This window comes from Delphinus delphis, chromosome 1 (genome assembly GCF_949987515.2).
Source record: "Delphinus delphis chromosome 1, mDelDel1.2, whole genome shotgun sequence".
Lineage (NCBI taxonomy): Eukaryota > Metazoa > Chordata > Mammalia > Artiodactyla > Delphinidae > Delphinus > Delphinus delphis.
In genome coordinates, this window is record NC_082683.1 from 151271573 (window position 1) to 151298444 (window position 26872).

The window sequence follows — 26872 nt, forward strand, 5'->3', positions numbered from 1 at the left end:
TTCTGTGCTTTTTACAAAGAGGGTAAAGAGGCAGGTGGCACAAATTTTCCCCGTCGCTCACCTGAGATGTGCATGTGCTCATGTACAGGTGTGCGCATGTTTGGGGTTTGGGCTTCTCACACTTTGAGAAGCATGAGAATCACCTTGCAGGGGGGTCTGGTTAAAATGCAGGTTCTGACTCAGTAGGTCTGGGCGGGGTCTGAGCTTCTGCCTTTTTGACAAGCAGCCTGGTGATGGCAGTGCTGGTGGTCTGTGGATCACACTTTGAATAGCAAGGTTTCAGAGGTTTTAGAGGGTATACTCTCGGGGGGGAGAAGGGCTTGGTTAAAATTTGTCTGCAGAAAAGAGAACATGTGTTGCTATAACTTTTTCCCTTACAATTATACAATATATATATTACATGATTATATTTCTGTATGCCATTCTTATTTCATGCTGGTGGGGATGTCAGACACTGCCGGTGTTGTGAGCTGACCTCTTCTGAGTGATCGCTTCCTGGGCGAAGGCTGAGCACGGTGACCTCAAAGCTTTCTGACTTGATCGCAGTGAGCTATGCAAGGGGAGTTTAGGGGCTCAGAGAGGGGGCGGCCTGGAGAAGGCAGAGTTAAGACGGGACTAAGAGATGCAACAGGAGCCACAGGAGAGAGAAGGGAGACAGAGAGGGGAGACGGAGGGTAGCAGGGATGAGGGCCCTGCTACACATGCTATCAGGAAGTGAAAGTGTTGAGAGTAAGGCTTATGGAGAGGTTCAAAACAATTCTTTCACTGGGCCAGGGTTGTGTGGCCTGTTCGGGCACTGAAGAGAAATTTTATCTGCTTTACCATGTGCCTGGGGCAGCCCTGGCAGGAAACAAAAAGGAAAAGAAAAGTCCAGGGGAACAGCAGAAATCTGTGGTTTCTGAACACAGGCTCTGTGGAGCGCCCCACTGCAGCATCTTCACCCTCTATGATTTCCCTGCCACGGCCCAAGAAAGGTAATTCTGGAAAATCAGTGGGGCTGGGCAGGGAGGGGGAGCTGGGGGTAAGGGACCATTGTCCGGAGCAGCAGGGCTGACACCTGACCTACTCCTTTGACAACCAGCCCAGACCCCTGGGTTCTTCAACTCAAGACCCAGTTGACATCTCTTGGGTCCTCCTATCCATTTGAGGACTCTGGCCTCACCCTGGATGGAAAGCCTGACAAAGGATCTGCTTTGCCCACATGGGCTTCCAGCTTCTTTTATATAAAGGCCAGTTCAATGGAAACAGCCCTAGACGTTGCCCAGGGAATCTCAGGTTCTTGGAAGGGAAGTCACTCAGTTAAGGTCACATAGGAAGTTTGCTGCAGAATAGGAATGAGAATCAGCTCTCCCACTGCTGGTCGAGAGCTCTTTTTGCAAATCCATCCTTGGCCGGAGAGATGAGCTAGTCTGGTAGGGTCTTGGCACTCTGTTCTCGACACTTTGGACAGAGCTTGGGGGAGGGGAGATGCTCAGGATGCTGTCCCCAGCCCCACACTGAAGTCAGGCCGGGGGCCTCCTGAGAAACTACTTGCCTAAAGAGGTAATGACATCTGCAGCCACCATGGTGCTACCAAGGGGTTTATTACAGGGACACAATCAACCCAGAGGACATGCCGCCACAGGGAGAAGACAGCGAGGACAGCCTTCCTAGGGACAAAGGCGACCCATCTAGTCCCGGGAACGCCCCTGCCCCCCGTGTCACACCACTTGCCCTCTCTCCTTCTATGGAAGTTGCTGGATGACGATGTCAAGTGGAGAATGAATTTGCTCTTTTGACTTCCAAGGGGGAGGAAAAGTCTTCCAATGGTCTCTGCAGGGGGTGAGGCAGATGCCTACCCAGTCTGCAAGGTTTCTTTATTCATGAACCACTTTTCTTTCCCTGGCTCTGATATCTACCACCAAAGCAGTCATCCCTTGGAGAATGGAGTGTGTGTGTATGTGTGTGTGCTTTGCTGAGGTGTCCTGCAGCCTCACTGCCCGGGATGACAGTGAGGAGGAAGTGTTTCTCCTACCCCAGGGCCCTCCTCTGTGGGTTCCTAGGAGAAAAATGCTGAGTTCTTTGATGTGGGGAGGGAGACGGAGGGGCAAGCTGCCAGCAGACTCACTTTTCTGGCAAAATCACTCCGGTGGACGGGGCAACCCTTTGCTTTTTCCAAAGGTCATGCTGTTCTGCTCGGGGTGGTGAGTTGGGGTACATGTGACTCGGCTGGCAGAGCAGTGGGAACGGGAGGCCGAGTGTTCAATGAAGGATTGTGCCTCGGCCCGGGGGTCCGTTCCAGGAAGGCTGCTGCACACAAGCTCCCCAGGGCAGAAGCAGCGCCCTGGTCCTTAAGGCACAGACGACGCCCTCGCAAAGGGGAAGCGAGTGGAGGGCACGCCGGGCCGGGGAGCCTCTGGCCTGAGCCCCTCAGTCCCTTCCAGCCAACACACAGAGAAAGTTATGAGTGCCTGATCTGAGGTGGTTCCCGTTGGCTATTGTGAGCAATGCTGCATGAACATGGGGGTGCAGATACCTCTCCTGCCTTTTGCAACAACATGGATGGACCCTGAGGTCATTATGCTAAGTGAAAATAAGTCAGAGAAAGACAAATACTGTGTGTTCTCACTTATATGTAGAATCTAAAAAAGTCAAACTGAAAGAAATAGGGAGTAGGATGGTGGTTGCCAGGGGCCGGGGGTGGGGCAAGTAGGGGGATGCTGGCCAAGGGGCACAAACTTTCAGCTACAAGATGGATAAGTTCTGACGATCTCATGTACAGCATGGCAACGATAATTAACTGTACTGTAGTATATACTTGTAAATTGTTATGAGAGATCTTCAAAGTTATCAACCCCACACACAAAAAGGTAACTATGTGAGGAGACGGATGTGTTAACTCACCCTATTCTGGTGACCATTTCCTACTGTGTATGTGCATCAAATCATCGAGTTGTACACCTTAAACTGACATACATGTCAATAATATCTCAATAAAGCTGGGGGTGGAGGGGAGAAAGCCCGATCTTTCCCCAGCCCATTCCACTGGGGCTCAGCCCAGGGTGAGATGGAAGGATGGGCTCAGATAATCTGGGGGGCGTCTATCCTGGGCCCAGGGGGAGGGAAAGTCCTGGCTGAAGAGGACTTCTTCCCATGGCAACTGGGTATTCTCTGAAGGGCTTGCCTCACTCTTGCCTTGCATTCAGCTTTTGTAGACTCAGTCTGGAGACGTCGCCGCGGCCACTGTGCCTGCAGCAACCAGGTAGGCACAAGTATGTATGAGGCAGGCTCCAGCGGGGGCGGCAGGAGTGCACAGCCCAGGGCACTGGGAGTGGCTTTGCAGAAGGACTCACTTCTTCATTCAGAGGAACACTGGCCCCGCCACTATGAGCAGGAGAAAACAGCTTTGTTTCTCTGCTCCGCAGATTTCTAACCTGTCAGCTAAGGATAATACCTACTTCATGGATTCGCTGTGACAATCATGGGAGATGATGCCTGGGAAGCTCTTAGCTCTCTATTAAGCACACAGCAGCTGCTACTCCAGGGAGAATAATGGGGGCTCCAAGAGGAGCTAAAAGGGGGCAGATTACCAGAGGTAGGGGTGCGGCATGTTGTGCCAGACTGGGGATCCAAGAGGCCTGGGTTCTTTCCATGAGTCCATCACCCGTCTGCTGTGTGACCTTGAGCAAGTAGGGACCTGAGTTCTCGTGAACACATGGGAAGGGGTCCTGCAGACCCTCCTCAGGGTCCTGGCAGCTCTCTGGCCCACAGGTGGTGCTCTGGAGAGACTGACTGCGGGGGGTCCTGCCCGGGGCATGGCTGAGCTATAGGACTCCAGATTCCTAACACAGACATCAAAGCCATCTGTTTACAGGCTCACCTTGCAGGAACCCCTCACCCACCAGCCCCAGGGATCAAAGTGGCAGGTGAGTGAGTGAGGAGAAGCGGCAGAAGAGAAATGAGCCTTCACCACTTCCTTCATAATGCAATTTCCTCTGCAGCCCCTCTCCTCTCCAAGGACGAGGCCTTATCATGCTTCTTATTAGACTATCTGCCTGGGACTGTTAATGAGAAACTATCCTTGAGCCAGCAGTGCAGATGGTCTCCATGGGAACAGTCCCCTTTACAACTCCCCTCTCCCTCCCTCCCTAAGTGCGTGCGTGCGAGTGCGCGCACACACACACACACACGTACACAAGTACACACATACACACGTTGGGGCCACAGGGAGGGCAGTAGGGACCTTGTCCATCTTGCTCAGGGTCCAACTTAGAGTTTCTCCTGGCCTCCTCCGTCCAGCACCCACTCCTCTGAGCAACTATTACTGGTGAAGTCGGGGGCGGGGAGCAGAGATACCTGCAACTCTTCTCCAAGCTGTGCTAATTCCAGGCCCCAGGGGCTGGTTTTGGAGAGCTCAGTGGGGACTTCTTGGAGGCTATATCACTCTCTCACCCCTCCCCAGACACCTGTCACCTGGAGAGAGCCCAAGTCAATGCTGGCATCACGTGGGCCCCATCTATTCCTAGAAGCAGGGAACAGGGGACAGAGGTGGTATGTCTACCTCATAGCACCGGGATGCCAAGACTTTCTGGCAGAAGTGTCAGAATTGTGGCAAAGGTGGTACACATCTAAATGCAGAGCCAAGGAGCATGGCTGCCAGTCAACGGGCCATTTACGAATGCAACACCAGATACGGTTGCTGGAGACATGGCTATTAGATCAGCATTTTAAGCTTTACTTTATGATCCTGATGGCCGAATAATTCCCCCACCATGGTAAACAGATGCCATGGATTTTACTTTTCAACTTTACCATGGGAAAGTTGAAAAGAAACAGAAGGAATCCATGCCTGGTTCTCCCACGGTGACATTATAATGGGGCTCTATTTTAATGTCTCATTTAGCCACAGTCTTTTGCAAAAGTAATCTCCTTCTCAACCCTTCCAGGCCATCTGTCCTCCTCATCACTTCAGCCAAGAGGACCTGGACATACGAGAAAGGCAAATAAGAGCTGTCCACCACGCTCGGCCCCTGGAAACTCCACTTCGATAGGTAAGTCAAGACGACGGAGGGCCCAGGGAGCGGTGTGGAGGGAAGAACTCCCCAGTGACACTAGACTTCCAAACTCTGCCGGCTCTGGTCCCACTCAGCAGGCTTCAGGCAGCCATCCTCGCAGCCATGGCCCTGAGAGACGGCACTGCGACTCAAGGTCTCAGGGCCCCAACTATGAGGCCACCTGCATCGATTCTTCGGAGGGAAACCCAGCTCTGAATCCAGAAGCCACTGCTTCCCCATCCCCAAACTTCTCTGAATGGTCTTCACTCTCCCCTGACCTTCCCTACCCTCCAATTCCTCTGCCACAAATCAGGAGAATAAAAGAGGACAGCGCAGGACTCACGATCCATGGGAATCTCGATGGCCCCGCTGAGGCTGAGCAGGCAGAAGAGGAAGGCTGTGTGGACCCAGGGCGGTGGCTGCTGCCTGGCCATCCTGAGCACTGGGCCTCGCTCCCTGCTCCCTGGCCCACAGCCTCCAGCCGCTGTAACTGGGCCTCCCGGACAGAGCTCAGCTGTGGAAAGAAATGCGATGACAGGTGAGTTTTTCTTGAACTCTTGGTTTGCTCCAGCAATCCTACAGGCCTTGAGGACTCCAGGGTCCCCTTGGATAGAGACCTATGTTCTAATACAGGGTTTCTTAACCTTGCACTGTTGACTCTGGGGACCCAGTGATTCTCTGTGTGGGGAACTGTCTTGGGTATTGTAGCACGTTGAGCAGCATTCCTGGCCTCTACCCACTAGATGCCAGTAGAGCTCACTCCTGCCTCCAATCAAAAACCGTCTCTAGACATTGACAACTGTCCCCTGGAGGGCAAAACCACCCCCTGTGGAGAACCAGTATTCTAGAAGGAAGGACAACTCAGCATAGAACAGTCATGAAAACAAACACTGGCTCCCAGGTCCAGCACCTAGAAGGTGTCATGCACTGAGCCAGCAGGAAATGCACCAATCTCACAGCCTCTATGAACCACGTGTGATGAGTGGACCCGAGGCCGAGTGTGTCTGGGGTAGCAGCACAGAGACAAGATCACAGTGCTGTCCTTTGACCCAGAGAGAGGGGGAGGGGAGCGCACTGTGGGCCGGAAGTTTGGTAAGTGAAAACTTGGTTGCCCCAAAGACTTTTTGTAAATGAATGATTTCTGCAAATACTTTGTGCAGCTAAATATTTGGCGGTGGTCCCTGATGTTGTCCCTTAAGAGATAAAGGCAGTGCTGAGATGAGGGCCCAGGACAGGAGGCTCCAGGAAGGTTGGTAGAATAAGCAACATTTATGACAGCACGATGTTCACATCCTCAAGCACCAGACATCATTCCAGGGCTTACAGGGGTAAGGGTTAAAAATGGCTGTCCAAGGAGCCTGGAACAGGTCCTTGAGAGACAAACCCTTTTCCCCTTGTCCTGAGAGAGAAGAGCAAGCATGGCCCAAGCTGAGGCTCAGATACTGAGCTATAAAACTGCCCGAGGCTCGGAAACACCGAGTTGTAAAAACGGGTCCCTTTTGCTGTTCTACCTACCATGGGGCCAAAGAAAGCAAAGAGGACAGTGGGAGGCAGTTTCCCCACAATTCCTCCAGCTTTGCTGGACCAACAGCCATCTAGCAAATGGACACACTGTTTAAAACAATTTGGCAGCAAAACGAAGCCTCTATCACCTGTACAACCCCACCGTCTCGCAGCTTTCCAGACTGAGGGTGTAAGGCATGCCCTGTGCCGGGATGTGAGCAAACTAGAGGATGCTGATTCAGATTTCAGCAATTTCTTTCCTGGAAGCTGGGCCCAATACCAGCCTCCAACCTCATGTGTATTTCTGGACTCCATCTGCTGGTCTCCTTTCCCATTGCTTCCTCCTTGGTTTTGGGCACCACTGTTTCACGCCAATTACTGCAACAGCTTCCTAAGTGGTCTCTCCCCACATCTACTCTTGCCTCTCTGGTTCATTCTCCATCCACAACCAGAGTGCTTACTCCTCAAATGCAAGTATAAATATGCCACTCCCCTAGTCAAACTCACTAGCTCACTGCTGCTCCAAAGTTGAAGCTGAAGCCCGTGAAATGGCTCAGGAGTCCTGCATGATGCAGCCCCGTCCGCAAGGTCATTTCTTATCACCATCCCCTCGTGTTCTGTGTTCTGGCCACCATGGGTCTTCTACCAGGTCTTTCAGTGCATAATGCTCTGTTGTGCTGACTTCTGCACAGGTTAACTTCTGTCTAGAACACTCTTTGCACCTGCCTTCTCTCATTAGGCTATGCTAAGTATGACTTATGTGCCCCCTTGTCTGCACTCCTGAACACCACTCATGACCCCCTATTATAGCACTTGTCACTTTGTATTCTAAAAGTACTCTAAAAGTCACTAGTCTGTACGCCCTATAGAAGGGAAGGTACTGTAAGGGAAGGTGCCTCGTCTTGTGATTCCTGGAATACAGCATAGTGCCTAAAACATAGCAGGCACTCAAAACCATGTGATGGTTTTGGATGAATGAAATGAGCAAATAAAAACGAGCAAATATTATTTTGGATGAAAAATGAGCAAATAAAATAATAAACCACTTGGATCACATGTTTTAAACCTGTTTCCCCACAAAACCACCAGGCGGCGCAGGAGAACACAGGCTTTGGACCTGGGCAGCAAACTGCGAAGGCTTCCAATCAGTGGAGGACAAAATTCCCTCCCTACACAGGCACTGCTCTCTGGCCAGGGAACCATCCAGCTGTAAGAGAGTTAAGAAAGTACAAAATGTCCCAAGGCGGGGACTGTCTGGCTGGAAGGCATCACAGCAGGTCTTTGGTTCTTTCTCCTAAGATGATCCTCACACTGTCTCAAAAAGAGTCTGCGAATGCCTCTCCGTGGCTCCTGCATTTCCAAAGACTAGACTCAGGTTATCCAACTGAAACCTTAGTGCTGAGGGAACCGGCACCGGCGGGAGGTTCAGCTTTCCTTCCAGGAGGACAGTGGGGATGGCTCCAGTCTTGGCTCCATGACCGCCATGTTTTGTTCAGGAGCTGCCAAGTGGTAGGAAGTGATGGGAAAGAGAAGGATATCTTATTCTGGGAATCTTGATGGAACCGGGAAGCCAGAAGCTATTCATTAACTAGATACACATTGGCAAGAAGAAAGTCCAATTATTTGGGGCGTCTTTAACTCACAATTTAAAAACACAGCAGGAAAAGAACAGAGAAATAATCACGTTTAGCTGTTTGACAATTCTCTCTCTCTCTTCTCCTGGAATCCAATTTTTCCAATAAAATCTTTAAAAAGGAAGATAATTTAAAGAGCATGTAGCTTTATGCAATCCCCTTACTTCTCAGATGAGGAAACAAGAGCGGAGAAAGGGGAAGTGATGTGCTCAGGGTCACTGTGCAGGTTAGTGGCAAAGCTAGGAAAAGAACCCAGGTCTCCTGATTCCTAACTCAGGGTTTTTCCATCCAATTTCCCTGTCTCTCAATATGCATGATAGGTCCTAAGCAAAGTTGCAACTTAAAAAAGAAATGTATAGTTTTGCAGTACCTCAAAAAATTAAGCAAAGAATTACCATATGAGCCCGTATTTCTGCTCTTAGATATATGTCCTGAAGAATCAAAAACAGGGACTCAAACAAGTACATGTACACACATGTTCATAGCAGCATCATTCACAATAGCTGAGAGGTGGAACGAGCCCAAATGTCCATCAAAGAATAAATGAATCAACAAATTGCAGGTTATCGCTGGGAGAGGAGAAGCAGACCATCCAGCCGGGGGCGGGGCTTGGGGGTGGAGTTGTCAGGGCTCTTCAAGGGAAATGCTATCTAACTGTGGAGCATCCCGTGGAGGAATAAGGAAAATCCCATATCCCTGAGAGGGCAGATAGAGGCTGCAGAAGAGGGGGTGGTGATGACTGTCTTGGAAAGTCGGAAGAGGGCGTGGAATTTTTCTGTGTAGCTCCACGGGGGCAAAAGAAGGATCAAATGGGAGGAAGTTCCAGAGAGGCAGATGCTTCTCTGAGATGCAAGGAAGAATGATCCACAGCCGTCGTACAAAACCAATCATGAAAATGAGACACACCATCCACACACACTACCACTATGATGTACCTGAAGGATCCTTTTATATCGAATCAAACAGGAAAGAGGTGAACTGTAAGGCTACAAAATACATTGAAGGGGGGCCTATTGCACGGGGAGTGAGGAAAAGAACAAAAATAAATAAAACCAAGAGAAATCTTGTGTGGACTGGTGGTGTACTATGAACTAGAGAATATGATTAATTCAATTCTTGTGTACCTGAGATGCCCGCACCCCAATCCACTGTGTGAAGAGAAAAGCCAAAAAAAAAAAAAAAAAAAGAAGAAGAAGAAGAAAGAAAAGAAAAAAGAGAATAGAGTCACCTGAATATGAAGTGTTCTGCATGTGATGTGCTGAGCTCACTGCTTTTCATAAAGAATCCATATGGCATTTGGTCAGATGTGTCCCTGACAATGTGCCCCCACAGGAGGGAAACTGGATGCTTATCAGGATTACCTGGGTACTCTTTATTTTATTTTATTTTTTTTGCGGTACGCGGGCCTCTCACTGCTGTGGCCTTTCCCGTTGCAGAGCACAGGCTCCGGACGCGCAGGCTCCGCAGCCATGGCTCACGGGCCCAGCCGCTACGCGGCATGTGGGATCTTCCCGGACCGGGGCACGAACCTGCGTCCCCTGCATCGGCAGGCGGACTCTCAACCACTGCGCCACCAGGGAAGCCCCCCTGGGTACTCTTTAAATACACAAATACTTGGATCCTCAAACTTCTAGGTAGGGCGTCAAATCAAGCCTGCAGATTAAAACTTTTTTTAAAATTTGAATGCCCTTAGAACCTCTGTTATCTTACATGGGGGTGCTTCACACACTTAGGCCTTCTTGAACCCAAGGACTTTAAATTTGCAAGCCCTGTGGGAGATTTGAATTCGAAATATCTAAGATGGGGCCCAGGAAAGCGCACGTGAGTTGAGTGATGATCAGCCAGTGGGGGGGACAGCAGACATGACAGCCTCTCTCGGGTGAGTTCAAGAGCATTGGCCACGCAGCAAAACCACCTGGGTTTGAAGCCGCTCCCCACTTACAAGGGGGGATCACGGGCAAGTACTGAAACTTTGGAGCTTTGTGTTTCTGATCTGAAAAATGCATATAATAGAAGCCCCTATCCCAGAGGGCTGCCACTGTGACTTGATACCCCAAATCCTATAGAAAGCACTTAACAAAGCATGGGGGTACAAGCTCAAGAAATGTTAGCTAGTGCTATCCATCGGGCTTTGAACTACCTCCAGGACACTACCAGCAACTGCTCCAAGGAGCAATACTACTTATCCAACCGCAATCAGGGTGCTTTTCTATTTTTCCCTTCTTCTGGGTCCTGGTTTGCTTTCCTTCCCCAGATTGGGGGGCCCCTGGTGTTGATTCCACAAGCTGTCCCTGGCAGATGGACGAGAGGCCCACAGCTCCCACAGGCTGTCGCCGTCAGGAGCTCCCCGCATTCCCGCAGCCCCATTCTGAGCAAGCTGTGGTGTTCACAACACATCTGAAGTGATGGGGAGAAAAGACAGGCTGCGCAGAGACACGCCTCAGTCGGCAGCACCACGGCCCCTGCAGCAGAACCCGCCTTGGACTTTTGGCCAGCAGTCAGCCGGCCATTCGTTCACTTACCAGACCTGGTGGCAGGCGCCAGTCTAGAGAATAGACAGGGACAAGAGCTGAGGTTTCTCTACTCTTGCAGAGCCTACGTCTCAGTGGGGAAGACAGGAAATAAACGTTGAACAGCAACAACAACAACAAAATCAGGCAGCAGTAAGTGCAAAGAAGGAAATACAATCTGACCTGCACACAAGGTTTACAGTAGCCTTTTCCATAATTGCCAAATTTGGAAGCACCCAAGTTGTCCTTCAGTAAGTAAATAGATAAATAAACTGGTCCATCCAGACAATGGAATATTTTTTTAGCACTAAAAGGGAATGAGCTATCAAGCCTTGAAAAGACATGGAAGAAACTTAAATGCCTATTAGTAAGTGAAAGAAGCCAATCTGAAAAAGCTACCTACTGTATGATTCTAACTATGGAACATTCTGGAAAAGGCAAAACTATGGAGACAATAAAAAGATCAGGGGTTGGAGGGAAGGAGGGATGAATAGGTGGAGCACAGAGGATTTTTAGGGCAATGAAACTACTCTGTGTGATACTCTAATGGTATCATTATAATTTGTCAAAACTCATAGAATGTACAATACCAGGAGTAAACCCTATTGCCAACTATGGACTTTGGGTGATAACGATGTGTCAATGTAGGTCCATCAGTTGTAACAAGTGTACCACTCTGGTGGGAATGGTGATGACACAGGGGTGGCTGTGCATGTGTGGGGGCAGGAGGCATACGGGAAATCTCTGCACGCTCTGCTCAATTTTGCTGTGAATCTAAACGTGCTCTAAAAAATAAAGTCTATTAAAAAAAAGAAAAGAGAAACTACAGTGATGGTGATGTGATAAAAGCAAGGAAGGCCTCTGTGAAAATGTGACATTTGACCAAGATATAAATGGCAATAAGGAGCCAACACTGTAAAGATGGGTCAGAAAAACATTCCAGGCAGATAGAACTGCCTGTGCAAAGGCCCAGTGGCAGGAAGCAGATGGGGACATGCAAGAAACTGAAAGAAGCTGGTGTGACTGGAGCTTGGAGGGTACGTGGGGAACAGTGCGAGTCATAGTCGGAGAGGGAGACAAGAGTATACTCCCAGAGGGCTGAAGGCCAAAGTAAGGAATTAAAATATATTCTAAGCATGTCAGGAAACTATTGTAGGGTTCTAAGTGGTGAATCGACCCGATAAGATTTGTTTGTAAAGACCACTCTGCTGCGTGGAGGGTGGAATGTAGATCGACAACACTGGAAGCAGGGAGACCTTGTAGGAGGCGCTGTATCCTCTGGGGCAAGGCCAGCCCCTCAGCTTCCAAACCCAGAAACTTCATCACACAAAGTTTTATTCCCGGTGGTGAGGGCAGAGCTGAAAAATTCTGCAAAAATCTTTTAGTGCTGGGTGTTTACGATGGGTCCAGAGAAGCTGGGTGGCTTCTTTGGAAGTGCCTCAGGCCCTCTCCGAGGGGGAGGGTGGGTGGCTAGCTGCTTCACAGTCCTTGTTTTACATTGGGCTTTTGCATAAGGTTTCGTTTCAAGAAAGGATTCTGTTAGTAAAACAAAGAACTGAAAACCCCTGTGCAACAGCCTAACTTCCCAAATGCAGAAACCCTGCGCCCAGTGGCAAAAACATGTGAGTGCAACAGCCAGGTGCAGGCGTGAGGAACAGCACACCAGGCTGGGGCCGCAGCACTGCACTGGAAACCGTCTGGCTTCCCGTGGCTAGCATCTCCTCACTGAGGCCTGGGGTGCCTTCTCGGGACAGCCTCACAATCCCTGACACCCCTGGTCAACCTGTGTCCATCCCCACCCCAGCTGCTTCTGTCCTTTATGTCTCTCTTAAAATAAAACGTGCTTTGAAAGCCCTCCCTGATCAGGCCCTTGCATACCTGCCCAGTCTCATCCGCCGCTCCTCCACTCACCCCATTATACTGAATTATTCCTAGTTCCATGAATAGTCCTTGCTCGATCATCCACCCACTGAGAGAGGACCGCACAGACAATGGCCACACCATCTACGACAGCAGGAGCCTGGCCCACAGCCTCTGCAGCAGACAGCCCAGAGTGGTCAGGACTCGGGCAGTGACTACAGGCTTTCAGATATTTTTTACCAGTACTTCCAACTCAAGACCAACCCGGGAAAGACAAATATGCTTCTCAGACCAATCACATGGGATGCCTGCTTCTACTTAGCCCGCCTCCAGGTGCCCATGTCAGTCTGAGCATACAGGAAGTCTTCCCTTTCTTTCACTAAAAACCTGTCCTCTCCCCTCTCTGCCTTTAAGTCTCTGCCAAAGCAAGTGATGGTGGCTGACTCCCTTGCTATAGCTCACTCCAAATAGCCTCTGCTTGTTCTCATTTGGGTGGCATTTATTTTCACACTAACTTTACATAAATTACTCTCTTTTCCTAGTCTGCCTTTTCTGCTCTTTCACTCAACTTTCTGTTATCTTTCAGGCTCAGCGCAGGTGACACCACCTCTGGGAAGCCTTCCTTGGTTTCCCTGGAACACCCTATCCCACCAAGGCTGGATGCAGTCCTCATCCTCCTTGCTCTCAGAGAATTCTGGGATATACTCGCTGTAATGAGTGCTAGGTCTTGGTGTAGATTGTTGTCTCCCCAGTGAACTCCTTGAGGCTGTCAAGCACACAGAGAACCTAGTGGGCATTTACTGGATGTTTATCCAGCATCCTTGCTCTCCTCCTCCTATCCACTGTACCTGTGTTCATCAGCTAGCACTGCCATTACAAAATACCACAGACTGGAAATTCACTGTCTCACAGTTTTGGAAGCTGGCAGTCCAAGATCAAGGTGCCGGCAGGGTTGGTTTCTCCTAAGGTCTCTCTCCTTGGCTTCCAAATGGCTGCCTTCTTGCAGTGTCTTCACTCGGCCTTTCCTCTGTGCAAATGCACCTCCGGTGTTTCTTCCTCTTCTTATAAGGACACCAATGTTATTGGATTAGGGTGCATCATAATGACATCATTTAACCTTAATTACTTATTTAAAGGCCCAGTCTCCAAATAGAGTCACATTGTGGGTAGACCTTCAACATATGAATTTTGGGGGGGACACGATTCTGTCCATAATAGTACCCACATTTTTCTTCAGCAAATTTATCTCTGCCTCTTTCCCAGAATGATCCTACCCCAATTCCAGGGCTGGCTTGTGATTAATATAAGAAAATTAGCATTCCCTACCCCTCACCAATATGGTTGGTTTAGGAAAGGATACTTCATCCAGCCGGAGGCAGTGTGCTTCACGTAGACTTCTGCTAAAAGCTCTGAGAAAGACAAGTTTCCCCCTTTCTTCTGAAAGAGATCCAGTGAGGAACCCCGCTAAGGGGAGAGGATGGAGCTTCAGGGAGTGGGAGTAGGGGGGTCTCCAAGCATAATGTGAGGATACTCCAACACTGCAGAAGGCAGAGAGAAGACACAGGAAGACCTGATCCTTCCCGTCACTGAGTCACTGATGGAGCATTTCCTGAAGCAAGCCCTACTTGGGGATTTTAAATTACTTGTGTGTTTATATTAAAAATTCTCTTGAATTTTTAGGCCAGCTGGAGTTGAGTTCTCTATCACTTGGAAATGACAGTGCTGTCAGAGTCAGAAATGCCCCTAGTATGTTGGTTGAACACATAAGCTTCCCATGACCTCCACTTTCTGTATTAAAAAAGCATTCCTCCCTCCACCTACCTGCCTGCCTCTGCCTGGACCCGGCCCCAACCCTCTGCTCTCAATTGGTTGGCTAGTGGGAAGCTGCTGCATTGCACAGGGAGATCAGCTCGATGCTTGTGACGACCTAGAGGGGTGGGATAGGCAGGATGGGAAGGAGGCTCAAGAGGGAGGGGATATGGGAATACATGTATACATATAGCTGATTCACTTTGTTGTACAGCAGAAACTAACACAACAATGTAAAGCAATTATATTCCAATAAATATATTTAAAAAAAAAGAAAGAAAGAAAACTCAGGGGATTTCCATCTCCTGAGGCCCTTAAAATGTAGCCAAAGTGTGTACTGTGCTGGAAACGAAGGAGATAAAGCACCCCCCGCTCGAAACCCTCCCGTGCTAATGGGGTGTGTGAAGAGGGACACAGGAGGGTGTCATAATCAGTGCTTTTTTCCCCATCTTAAAATAAATAAATAAATTGGTGAAAAATAACCCCAAAACTATCTGCTCTCTCCTGAATTTCCAAACTCTTCTCAACTTGCTCCCTGCCTTAGCAGAGAAACATGTTCATGAGTTTCTCTCATAACGAAACCATAACATCATTCTCTGCATCTCACAGCCTCCCTACATGTACCTGAAGTTTTTTCTTCCATTTCTTCTCATAAAAGTTTTTTTTTTTTTTTCCTACAGTGGTCAATGGCTTCTGTCTTTACTTATTTCATTCCCATTCACTCCTCATCCAACGACATCCTGGAACTCTCCTGTCTGGACCTCCCATTGGCCTCCCGATGGCCAAAACCAGTGTTCTCAGTCTTTATCTTGCCAGACCTCTTGGAGGCACTAACACTTGTTAACCACCCCATCCATCCCTCCTAACATCCTTTCCTCCTTAGCCTCTGAAACACCACCCTGGGGCCTCGTTTTCTCTCTGGGCCTCCACGACGGCACTGATCACACTGCTGGATCCTCTTCTGCCTGATGTCCTCAGTGTCTCCATCAGGGTCCTGACCCTCCATCTCTATTCCCTGCCTTTGTTGGTGGTACCCACCTAAGTCACCAAGCTAGACACCTGGAAGCACCCTTAAATCCCACCTCTTCTCACATCTCACATCCAGGCACCAAGGCCCTTGGACTGTCTCCTTCCTGGTGTCTCTCATGCCCCCTCCCTTCTGCATGTTCCCACCTGTTTACCTCTGATAAATATCATGTCTCATGAACCACTGCAGTAACCTCCCAATTGGTCTCCTTCCAATCCATTCTCCATGTTGCTATTACAGTGATTTTTCTAAACCGCCACCTGATTGTATCAGTGCTCTGCTGCAAACCTTTCCATTTCTCCCCATCAATCTATAAGATCAAATCCAACCCCCCAAGCGTAGCATATAAGGCTCTTTGAAATCAGGTTCCTGGAGGCCTCTCCAAGCCCACCCAAACCCTAAATGCTTCCTTACTGAATGCTGTGCCATTTTCTAAGCATACCACACCGTTTACAGCCTCCACACTTTACCCGTGCCGTCCCCTGTGCTTGCAAAGGCCTTTCCTCCTTGTCACGTGATTAACTCCTACTCAGTCTTCAAGACCTCACTGCTCAGACATCTTCTGCTCAGTGAAGAATTCCTTGTGCTTAGCCTGTGTCCCCCACCCCCAAGCAGAGCTGAGAGTCCATCTCATCTCTACTGTAGCTTAAACCTGCCTCTCTGAGGCCCTTAGCACACTGGCAAAACTATGTGATTAAAGTAAGGGTTGGAGACCTTTTCTGTAAATGTCTAGACAGTAAATATTTTAGGCTTTGTAAGACAGACGGTCTCTGTCACAAGTACTGAACTTTACTATTACAGTGTGAGGGCTGCCATAGACAATAAGTGAGCGGATGGGCATGGCTATGTTCCAATAAAACTTTATTTACAAAACAGGCAGTGGGCTGGGATTGGCCTGAGGGCTGTAGGTTGCTCACCACTGGCTTACGCTTTCTCCCCTCTTTGTGGAATTCGTGAGGCCCTGATCATTTTTGTGTCCCTAGTGTCTGGCAGGGCCCCTGGCAGGAAACATTTATGGAAAGGAAGATCCAAGTAAAGATCTCAGTCCTGCCACTTATCTTTTGTAAATTACTTGTTTTCTAAGCCTTTTTTAAAATCTCAAAAATGGAAATAAATATTCCCGCTTTGCCTGCTGCAGAGGCTCATTGTGAGAATCACATGAATAATGCATAGGAATGCGAAGCACAGTACAGATGGAAGCTGTTTCACTGTTCAAGTGACTCCACTACACACAGACCTTTATCAGGTAAACCTAAGTCCTAGAGAGGGCCTGTGATCTGCCCATCGTGCTGTCCATCTGCTGGCCGGTCTGGGGCTTAGCCACAGGCCACTCTCTGCCCTAAATCATCCTCCTACTCTGGGAGCTAAGCCCAGGGGTGAGGTTTCTCGACCACTTCTCCTCTCCCCGTCACTCCACCTGTCTTCTCCTAGATTCCAGATTCCACAGGTGCCCCTGGGCAGGTGTGAAAGAGACTGTGTGTGCGACAGATGAATGGCTTGATGGCCTCCAAGGCCTCCCTGAGATTTGAGGATGGTCTCTGGGTTAGCCATGGCCGCTGAGCCTGCGCGTCCAGGGCCTGTGCTCCGCAACGGGAGAGGCCACAGCAGTGAGAGGCCCGCGTACCACAAAAAAAAAAAAAAAAAAAGAATAAAGAAAGGGGAAAAGTCTGGAAGTGGTTGGGGCTCAGGGAGATCATGAGGTTGGAACCAAGTTCAGTTCGAAATGCCCAGGGTCGTGAACAAACAGCTCTGCAGGTAGTCTGAGGCTGTGCTCCCGAATTACTGCCTGGGGATACGCACACCAACAGATTAGTGCTATGAGGCCACGTGCCAGCAACTAGCTCTTAGAATAAACTAATGGAATGACGAGAATAGTACTACAAGAACCAACTAAGGAATACACTCACACATCACTGCCACAGGATATTGTGGGGGAACAGAGAGATAATAAAAGCCCGACAGAGCCAACGCAAAACTCAGCCATTCTGCATTAGATTAAAAACAAACAAACAAACACGCAGCAGGGTTTATTACTATAGGTGCCCAGAAGCAACCTGTTCAGAAATCAGAGAGAGGAGCTGAAACAAAAGAGGAGACAGAGGCACATCAAAATAAGTGAGGAAGGGCTGTGTGTGTGAGGTCTGAAAAGAGCTCGGAAGTATTCCAGACTGGGCGGGGGGGTTCCCTGTAGACAGGCAGGCAGGCCCTCTTAGCTGGAACTCAGGACTAGGATATAAGGAATTTCTCAAGTAATCTGTTCCCAGTACAAACCAAGAACAGTTGTAAATGATTTATATATAAATCTGAGTGGCTCAGGTTACTGCTATAGTAATCACATTTTCCCTCACTTTCTGTTTTCTTTCTTGAAGAACGGAGAAAGAGCCAGTGTGTGTCCTCTATCACGTTTGTTTTGGCAGAAAAAACAGTCGAGGAACTGGCCTAAGAGACAATATCTACACTCTCTGTGCACCAGGCAAGCCCCCGTGACCGGACTCCCGCCCCGCTCAGCCTCCTCTCCCGCAGGTCCAGCCCAGACCTCGCACCACTCCCCAGACCGGCCAGGTGCTTTCTGGACCTTTGGCCACACTCTGCATAGGCTGGAAGTGCTAACCCCTTACCTCTCTACAAGGCCCTCAGTAGCAACCTCTCTGCGATGCTGACCCTACTTTCCCACCGAAAGTGGGCTGCAATTTCCCCTGTGCTCCCCAGCACACTCTGTTCTAGGGGTCATTTCCTCCTGCCTGTGGGAATAGTTGCTCCAACATCCATCTCCTGCATCAGACTTTGAACTTATTGAGGTCAGAGTCCATGTTTTGTCTCCCTTTGTAGTGAGACAGTACGATAAATATTCGTGGGGCCAGTGAACAGCCATCTTATCAGATATTTCCTATTACTGAGAGATATGCATCCCATCAATGAATTAGTATATTATAAACCCTTGATTAAATCACAAATGATAAAAACTGTTGTTACAGTATAAGCCTGAGTAATAAAAATAACAGCTGTGAAATCATAATAATAATATCTATTAAGCATCCCATGAAGTAGATAGATCCTGTCCCTGCTCAGCAGACACATTCATCTCCTTTTTTCCTGAAATCCTCCCCCACTCCCTCTCAGGGTTTCTGTCTGATCGCAGTCAGGCCACCGTGCTTTCTCCAACCCACAGACAGACTCTCAGAATCTTGGGATTCAGCCGCTCCAGGCACTAACTCCAGAATGGCCATCACCTCTGTTCCCAGCCTCCCCGCGTCTCATCCCGAGTGCTTCCGCTTAGCTGCCCTGGTTCTGAGGTCACCTTCAGCAGAGGGTTGCCCTGGGCACTGTGGAGGACCCTCCTCCCTGCTTCCCCTCCTACCTCGGGTCCCCTCCTCCCTTCCATCTCTCATGCCAAGGAAGGAACCATGCAACAGATGGTGACCCGAGCCCACTCACTCCCTCCACTCACAGGCATCTGAAGGCCAGAGGGGTTTCCTAGGAAACTGGAAATGCCCCCTATTAGTGATCCTCAGCCTGTCCCAAAGAGACAGAGCGCCAAGCAGGGAGAAGGAAGATAGAGGGGTCTCTGGAAGAGGATGAGACAAGACGGGGAAGCCGCAGGGGGAGCCCCCTGCCTTCCTCTTGAGAAAGCCCCAGGGAAGCTTGATATCTCACATCTCCCCTTCACCGCCCACGAAATGACCGCAGTCTCAGCATCTTTACAAAGTCTTTCTGCCCGCGCAGTCCTCCCACCTCCCCTTTATGGGGCTGTAACGGCACCAAACCCTCCCGGGCCCAAGGACTTGACAGCCTAAGAAAGCACTCACCAGCCTGCTTCTAGATCTGCCTCTCCCCGCTGCCCAGGAGGGGAGACCCCGCTTCCTCCCTGTGTGGGGTTGAACCAGTTGTCTTCTAGGATTTTCCAACAGCTAAAGACACCTTGTTATGGGATTCAAGCCCCCTCCCCCCTCCTCCCTTCTCGGGGTTGGAGGGGGGTGGTCTCCATCTGCTCGGTGGCTGTGTTTCATGCTTGGCTCCCTTGCATGGTCAGGGGGAGAGATCTGGGAGGAGTGAGGGGCTGTGTGTTTAACCATTGATAGGGTTCCGCTTGGTGGCAGGGGCACCAGCAGGTCCGGCCCCTCCTCTCCCTGCCTGGGCTAAGTTCACAGAGGCTGTCAGGGTCTCAGCAGGAGTGCAGGGTGGGGGAACAGCAGTATCAGGTGGCCCTGATTCCCGCCGGGAGGGGGTGGAGGGGGACACCTGGGTTTAGGATTAAGGATTTGGCTGAAAACAGCTGTTTCCTGCTCAACACCCAGAACTAATCTATAGGTTGAAACCTGAACCACTGGGCTATTTATTAAGTTGGGGGTGAGGGAAGGAGGGGTCAGGAAAGAAGAAAGGGGGAAGGGACCTTTTCCTCGAGGTGCCCACCATAAATATCTAGTGAATTTCTCGTGTTCACTGCAGGCTCTCTGGGGCACAAAGCACTTGCGGGGCACCTTGGTGTGCAAAAGCCACCAGGCAGCCAGGCTCCACACGAAGGCTGCGCCCACCGGGAAAGTGCCCCCCTTCTAGGGGGAAAGGCACAGGCACCTCACTGTGCGGGCAGAGCTGGGCGAGTCACTAAGTCAATAGAGCTTGGACGTAAGAGACCTGCTGCATACTTTTCATAACTGATCTCTGTGGATCTATGACAAATCTTTTAACCATCTGCTTATAGTGGACCTTTAGATTATTTTTCTTTATTTTTTCTCCATCACCACAATGCTACAATGAACACCCTTGTACATACAACCCAATATATGGAAGACGTGGGGTTGCTGCCTTATCCTGTTTCTTTGACCCCAGGCCAACTGGAGCCTGACACATCTTAGCCTGGCATAGCAAGACAGCCCAAAGTATCCAGGCAGCTGGGTCCACAGCCCAGCCCTGGACAGCCGACCGCACAGGCCGGCAGTTGCTGGGCACACTGGGAGGGATATCGCCGGTGCTTTCTGAAGCCAGCTTTCTGAAGTTCTTTGGGGCTGTCCATTTTCTCCTCATTATTATTGCTTATTCGTTCATCCTCCAAGAGGCAGGACTGGGAAACACACATGGAATGGAAAAGACTCTCAAATGTAGTCAGTATAGCTGCCTGTTAGCTGATGTGACACGCTGTGCAGGGGCTGCCTTCAATAAGGTTTGTGGATATCTGTGAATTTCCCTTATTCCGGCTCCACTCACTGCCCCTGCTCGGGGTTAACTGAGCTCTGACCAGTTTTCTTATAGAGATTAGCAGGTAAAGCAAATTGCAAAGGGAACAAAAGTTAACATTTAGGGTATGCAGACAGCCTCCACCTTGGAGACATCAGCTAAAGACACAGGTAACAACCTTCCCTCGGTGGGGGGAGAAATTCTGCCACCTCCAAGAAGGAGAAGAAGAGCCCCCACCTCTCTACAACTTAAGAACCAACTTCACACTCATCTCCCTGTTTTCTACCCTCAGGGAGGAAGTTTCACAGCAATTAGACACACATCTTCTTCACAGCTGGAGGGAGAAGAGAGAGGGCTGTGAAGCTCTCCACCCACCTCCAAGTGGGGGAGAAGACACCCGGGACAGCAGAGCCGGCTCCCCTGGGCCTGTTAGTAAAGGGAAATTGCTCTGAGGAAGGCTGGAGGGGGAAGTAAGCATAATCCTATGGACATAATCCTATGTGTCCAAGGGTACAGCCCAATATTTGGGAAGGGTAAGAAGGAGGGACCTGAGTGGGAGAGAAGGTAGAGACTGAAGGTAGAAGGTCTGAAAGGGAGGCTTGGATTTAGTATGAGAAGACCTAGGGTTCCTCAAAACATGAAACACAGAATTACCACATGACCCAGCAATCCACTCCTGGGTATATACCAAAGAGAACTAAAAATGTATGTCCACATCAGAACTTAAACATGAATGTTCACAGTAGCATAACTGATCATAGCCAAAAAGTTGAAACAACCTAAATGTCCATCAACTAATGATGCATAAGTAAAATGTGGTATATCTATATATAAAGGAATATTATTCAGCCATAAAAAGGGAATGACATATGGACACATGCTACAACATAGATGAACCTTGAAAACATCATGCTAAGTAAAAGAAGCCAGACACAAAAGACCACATATTGTACCATTCCGTTTATACGAAATGTCTGGAATAGGCAAATCTACAGAGGTGGGAAATAGATTAGTGATTGCCTAAGGCTAGAGGAAGACCAGGGTCGGGGGTGGGAAGAGGAGTGACTGATAATGGGTATGGGTTTTTGTGGTGGAAGTGGAAGGTAATTAAAATGTTCTAAAATTAATTATGATGACTGGTGCCCAACTCGGTGAATATATTAAAAATCAATGCATTGTATACTTTACTTTTTTTTCAAATTTATTTTTTATTGAAGTATAGTTGATTAACAAGTTGTATACTTTAAATAGGTGAATTGTATGGTATGTGAATTATATCTCAATAAAGCTGTTATTTAAAATATCAATGAGAAAAAGAATTAATGACATAAGAACTTGGAAGATTTTGTAAGAAAACTGATACTTCAAAAAGGGAAATGAATGATTACATTTATAAATGCAGTTTCAAATGTTCAAAGGAATTTAACTAAGTTTATTAATGGAATCAAACAAGTGATTGTTAAAATTTATGAGATTTATGAAGAGAATTGTTAAAATTTGTCAGTTGACATGAAAAGTTGAAGAAAAATTAGGTTTGGGGATTCCTAACTTTAACATAGTGAACATTGATTTTTTAAAAAAGACCTAGGGCTAAGTTCCTGGATGCCACCCAGAACAAGTCACTGTTTGTCTAGTCCCTATCTCCACAGTAAACTGCAAAACGCTGTACAAAGGGAATGTTGCAGAAAGAACAGCCTGAAAGCTCAATCTCTGTCCTGGCGGCTTTCCTGAAGGGTGATAGCTGTACAAACCCCTATAGCCAACTTTCTTTCAAACCCCAGCTCCTCATTCGAGTCACTGACCAATGCGTTCCCAGGCTCCCTGAGTGGGGTGTCCATTTGGAGTCGGGGCCTCTGTCCATCTGAGGAGCTACCATCTGGACCCATCTGCTCAAACGTCACTCACGTTAAGCTGCTTACTCCACCCTCTATTTGTGGGATTCCAAGCCTAGTTTCAACAGACCAGGGTTCTAAAGCCATTTGAAAACCATAGGATGAGCTCAAGCAGGAAAAATAAAAAGAGGCAGGGGGTGGGGCAAGATTATTGAAGAAGCTTGGGTTGAGGGAAAGAGAGATGACCTCCAGCCCCTTAACTGGACCGTGAGCTTCTTGAGAGTGCGGGCAGTGGCTTCCACCTTTTTCCTGTGTTCTTCATAGAAGCGAGCACGAGCTCAAGGCAGAACAGGGCTAGCTAAGAAGATGCAGACCAGGGGAAACACACCAGACATGGATTCTGAGACGCAGCTTCGAGAGTAAGTGACGTAGTATAATCCCTCTGGCGCATGGAAGGGGCATGGACTCGCGAGCCACGCACCTTTGTTTCAATCCCACCTCAGCCGTTTACCTGCTGTGTGGTCTTCAGCAATTTGTTTACTCTCTCTCTTAGAGCCTCAGTTTTCTTGTCTTTGAACGGGATAATACACTTACTTATTATAAGATTATTGTGATGATTATTAACTGAGTTGATTTAATTCATTTTAAATGAATTAATGGGCTAACGTTTATGTATAGCATCTAACACAAGGCCTGGCCCAAACTAAGCATTCAAAAACTATTAGTCATTTCCCCTTCCCTACAAGTTACAGCTGGTGCAATGCTTTGCTACATGACTTTGGACAAGCTGGACTTTCGAACCTACAGATCTATTTTGTAGATGTGCAAAGTACACAATGCCTGTGCTAATAACCATACGTTAGCTCTGTGGCCAAGGAGTTATTATTCACTCTTAGAGCCGACATACGGTTATCTGCACAAGTGTTGTCTACTGTGGACCAGAGAGCAGGGAGGTTCCTGCAAGATTCCAGACCAGCCAAAGCAGCTCTGCGCTGCCCTCTCTCCTGCCTTTACCCTGGCCTCCTTACCAAAGTGCTTCAAACTCCTGGAGACCACCCTGCACGGCCCCAATCCTGCCCTTGTTCGTGCCAGCTTCTTCCACCAGTGGTCCATGACCTATGACATCAACTGCACCAGACTCGAGTCAACCTCAATGGAGCCAGGTCAGTTCTTCTGAGGCTTCCATCCTGCTGCCAATATTGGTCTAGCTGCTGATATTCCAAGGATTGCACAACCCCGGTGGCATTTTTAAGATTCCTGTGTGACATGATAAGGAGGCACAGGGAGGAAAGGACTAAGACAGCAGGAGGGAGCAGCATCTGTTCTTCCTCTCTCTCCAGCCCTCTGCATTCACATCCAACACAGACATCGGTCTGGATCCAAATGCCATCCTGGCAGGCTTCTACAGGCTGGAGGAGATGTGAAAATACAGGCGCGTGGAGGAGAGGAGGTGGAACAGACAGGGGAAGGTTGTTTCCTGCATTATAAGATGCATTTGTCTAGAAGTCTGGTGCAAAGTGCTGGCTATTATGCTCACACCAAAGACACCATTGGCTCCAGCGGTGTAGGGAAAAGCTTGGTGTTAATGCCCCGAGTGAGCGCATCACCTGCTTGTAGAAAGCCCTCCCTTTGCTATAGTCTATAAACCTCCCATTAGAAACGGAAACTCACAGGGTGACATGCTGTCTCAAACCCAACAGCCCAGCCTCCAGTAAAAAGGTGGGTTTAGTAGGGCAGCAAGGAAGGCTGAGAGGGGTGTAGAAGCGATTGCATCACCTCAGCAGAAACGAGGTAGATAGCACACGCGATTGAGGGGAATAGCTTTCACTGCTGCCAGCTGTGGCTCCACACCTAGCCCTGCAGATCTCAGCACCCAGGAGAAGGTGGCTAAGCATGGATGCTGCCTCAGGGGCCCGGAATTGGTCCGGGGGCAGGGAGTGCGGAGGCAAAACGGTTCCTAATGCAGTTCCACGGCCCTTCCCCAATCATCCCACAGTGGTGTGTCCTGAGCCCACGTTGGCCACAGCAGCCTGTTGTAATGTTTCTGGAGAGAGAAGGCCCAGCTTCTTACCAACAGGCAGAGGGGCTGAGGAGTGTGAGTGCCATTAACCAAATGACTCCATTTGAGAAACTGAAGGCCTGGGGGAGCTGGGTGGTTCTGCCTTGCATCAGAGGGCAGGTGTCTGCTCTGAGTGCCTGGCGAGGCCCAGGGGCTGAAGCACTGGGGCAGGGGAGACACCGGATGGGAGAGATTGGTCTGTGTGGGAAGGTGCCTCACACTGGGGCTGCAGGAGGAGGGGGGAGGGAGGAGACCTGTGCTGGGGAGCAGATGCCTGGGGCCGCTCCAGATGGCAGTGGCCCAGAACAAAAGGAGAAGAGCCAGAGGGAAGGAGGACAGAGAAACAGAGGACTTGCTCCTCTGAGGCTTCCCAAGTGGAGAGACAAAATCAGATTCTTACCTGGAACCTGGCCAGAGGCTTGCTCAGAAACATCTATGCAGCCCCAAACCACCCTGAAAAAACCCTGCAACCCCGAGCCCAAATGGCCAACCGTGTGGGTCCCAGAGCTGGAGAACTGCTGGGATTCGAATTCAGCTGCTGCCGCTTTCTCAGCTGTGGTGCTCTGAGCATGTTCCTCCACCTTTCTGTATTTACGTCACCAGTAAAATGTGGGTAACAATGGGCCCTATTTCATAGGGTTACTGTGAGGAGGATTAAATGGAAAATGCACAGCGTTGGCGGCTGGGGAGTCCTCCAGTGCTGATTCTGGCAAGGATGGCTGTTACCACCTCTAAAGAACCGGCTCAGACCCCCGCAGAGCTTAGTGGTCCTCACGTGGCCATATGTGTGCGCTCTTTTCTTCTTCTGTTAAAAGTTTCCCTGTATGTCTTAAGGTCCTCTGATCCTTTGACTTCCTGAAGGTGTGGGTGCCTCAGACTGGAGGAGGCAGTGTGGTGTCCCAGCAAGAAAAACGGCCCACAATTCAGGACATCTGAGTTCTTTCTTTTTTTAAAAAATTTATTTATTTTTGGCTGTGTTGGGTCTTTGTTGCTGTGCGCAGGCTTTCTCTAGTTGCGGCAAGCAGGGGCTACTCTTCGTTGCGGTGCGCGGGCTTCTCATTGCGGTGGCTTCTCTTGTTGCGGAGCACGGGCTCCAGGCGCACGGGCTTCAGTAGTTGTAGCACATAGGCTCAGTAGTTGTGGCTCGTGGGCTCTGGAGCACAGGCTCAGTAGTTGTGGTGCACGGGCTTAGTTGCTCCGCGGCATGTGGGATCTTCCCGGACCAGGGCTCAAACCCGAGTCTTCTGCATTGGCAGGCGGATTCTTAACCACTGCGCCACCAGGGAAGCCCCAGGACATCTGCGTTCTAATATGAGTTCTGTTGCTGTTCGTTTTGTGGACGTTGGAGAAGTAACTTCTTGAGCCTCACTGTATTCATCAATCAAATGCGAATGATGACGCCAGCCTTGCCCACATCACAGAATTGTCGTGAAAGTCAAATGACACAACTAATGTAAATGAATGCACTGTAGAACTATAGTGAACCAATATTAGGTTCCGATTTTTGGGCTCGTGGATTAGACTGGAAGGGTCCAGAGGTGCAAAGCCTGGATAGGTTTGCTCTGCACCAGGCAGGATGCAGCAGGTGTGACTCTGGCTGCCACTCAGATGTGCTGCTGGGTAGTGACATTGCTATCATCAGAGAAGGTCGGGGGGCTCCCAGGTTCCTTAGGCAGGGATCTGGTTAGGCAACCCAGAGTGTGTGTGCCCAGGGAGGAGTGTGGAGGGGCCTTAGGAGGGGGAGCAGAGATAGAAAGTAAGGTGGGTTCATGAAAAAGTGCCAAGAGAGGGGCCACGGTGACCACAAAGCTGGACTAACCCCTGATTCTGGCACAAACCTGGGGATCTGTTCCCATGCTGTTTTACATATATTTACAGGCCCATTATAATAACCTGTACACTATTTTTGCAATCAGAGTCCTCCAAATACAAACCAAAAGAATGGTGCCCCACCCCCTGCCCCACTACTGCCAGTATGTTAAAGTTCAACACTTAGTAACAGGTGAAAAAGTCCTGTGGTCAGATGGATTTCCCTGGTGGTCCCCGAAACCTGACACTGTTCTAAGGCAAGTCGCAGACCTAAGAGAACCCACACAGAAACTACCTTCATAAAACAAGTATATCTGAGCCGCTGTTGATATGACAAATAATTTCATTTACTGAATACCTAGTATAAGCCAGGCACAGTGCAGGGTTCTTTATGTGTTTAATCTTTACAAGATGTTCATTATTATCCCTACTGTATAAACCTAGAGTGGTTTGAAACTTTCCTACAGTCACAAAGCAAGGACAGCCAGAATCCATGTCATCAGCGTATTCTGTTCCTACCTTTCAACTCCCTCCCTGCCTGCATCCTCCCAGCCTAAATCTCCAACTCTTTCTGGGAGAATAGAAGCCATCTGAAAAGGGAGTTGGAGCAATGAGGCTGAGATG

The 26872-nt window shown here is 49.2% G+C and overlaps 1 protein-coding gene across 1 annotated transcript in view; it reads right to left on the reverse strand.

Annotated features, from left to right (window-relative positions):
* NFASC (neurofascin) overlaps positions 1-26872 on the reverse strand; it is a 149629-nt gene that overhangs the window by 70022 nt on the left and 52735 nt on the right. Inside the window, exon 3 of the mRNA XM_059996109.1 lies at positions 5377-5547. Within this exon, the coding sequence (XP_059852092.1) occupies positions 5377-5467 (91 nt within the window). The 5' untranslated portion in view covers positions 5468-5547. The remainder of the gene's footprint in view (positions 1-5376; positions 5548-26872) is intronic.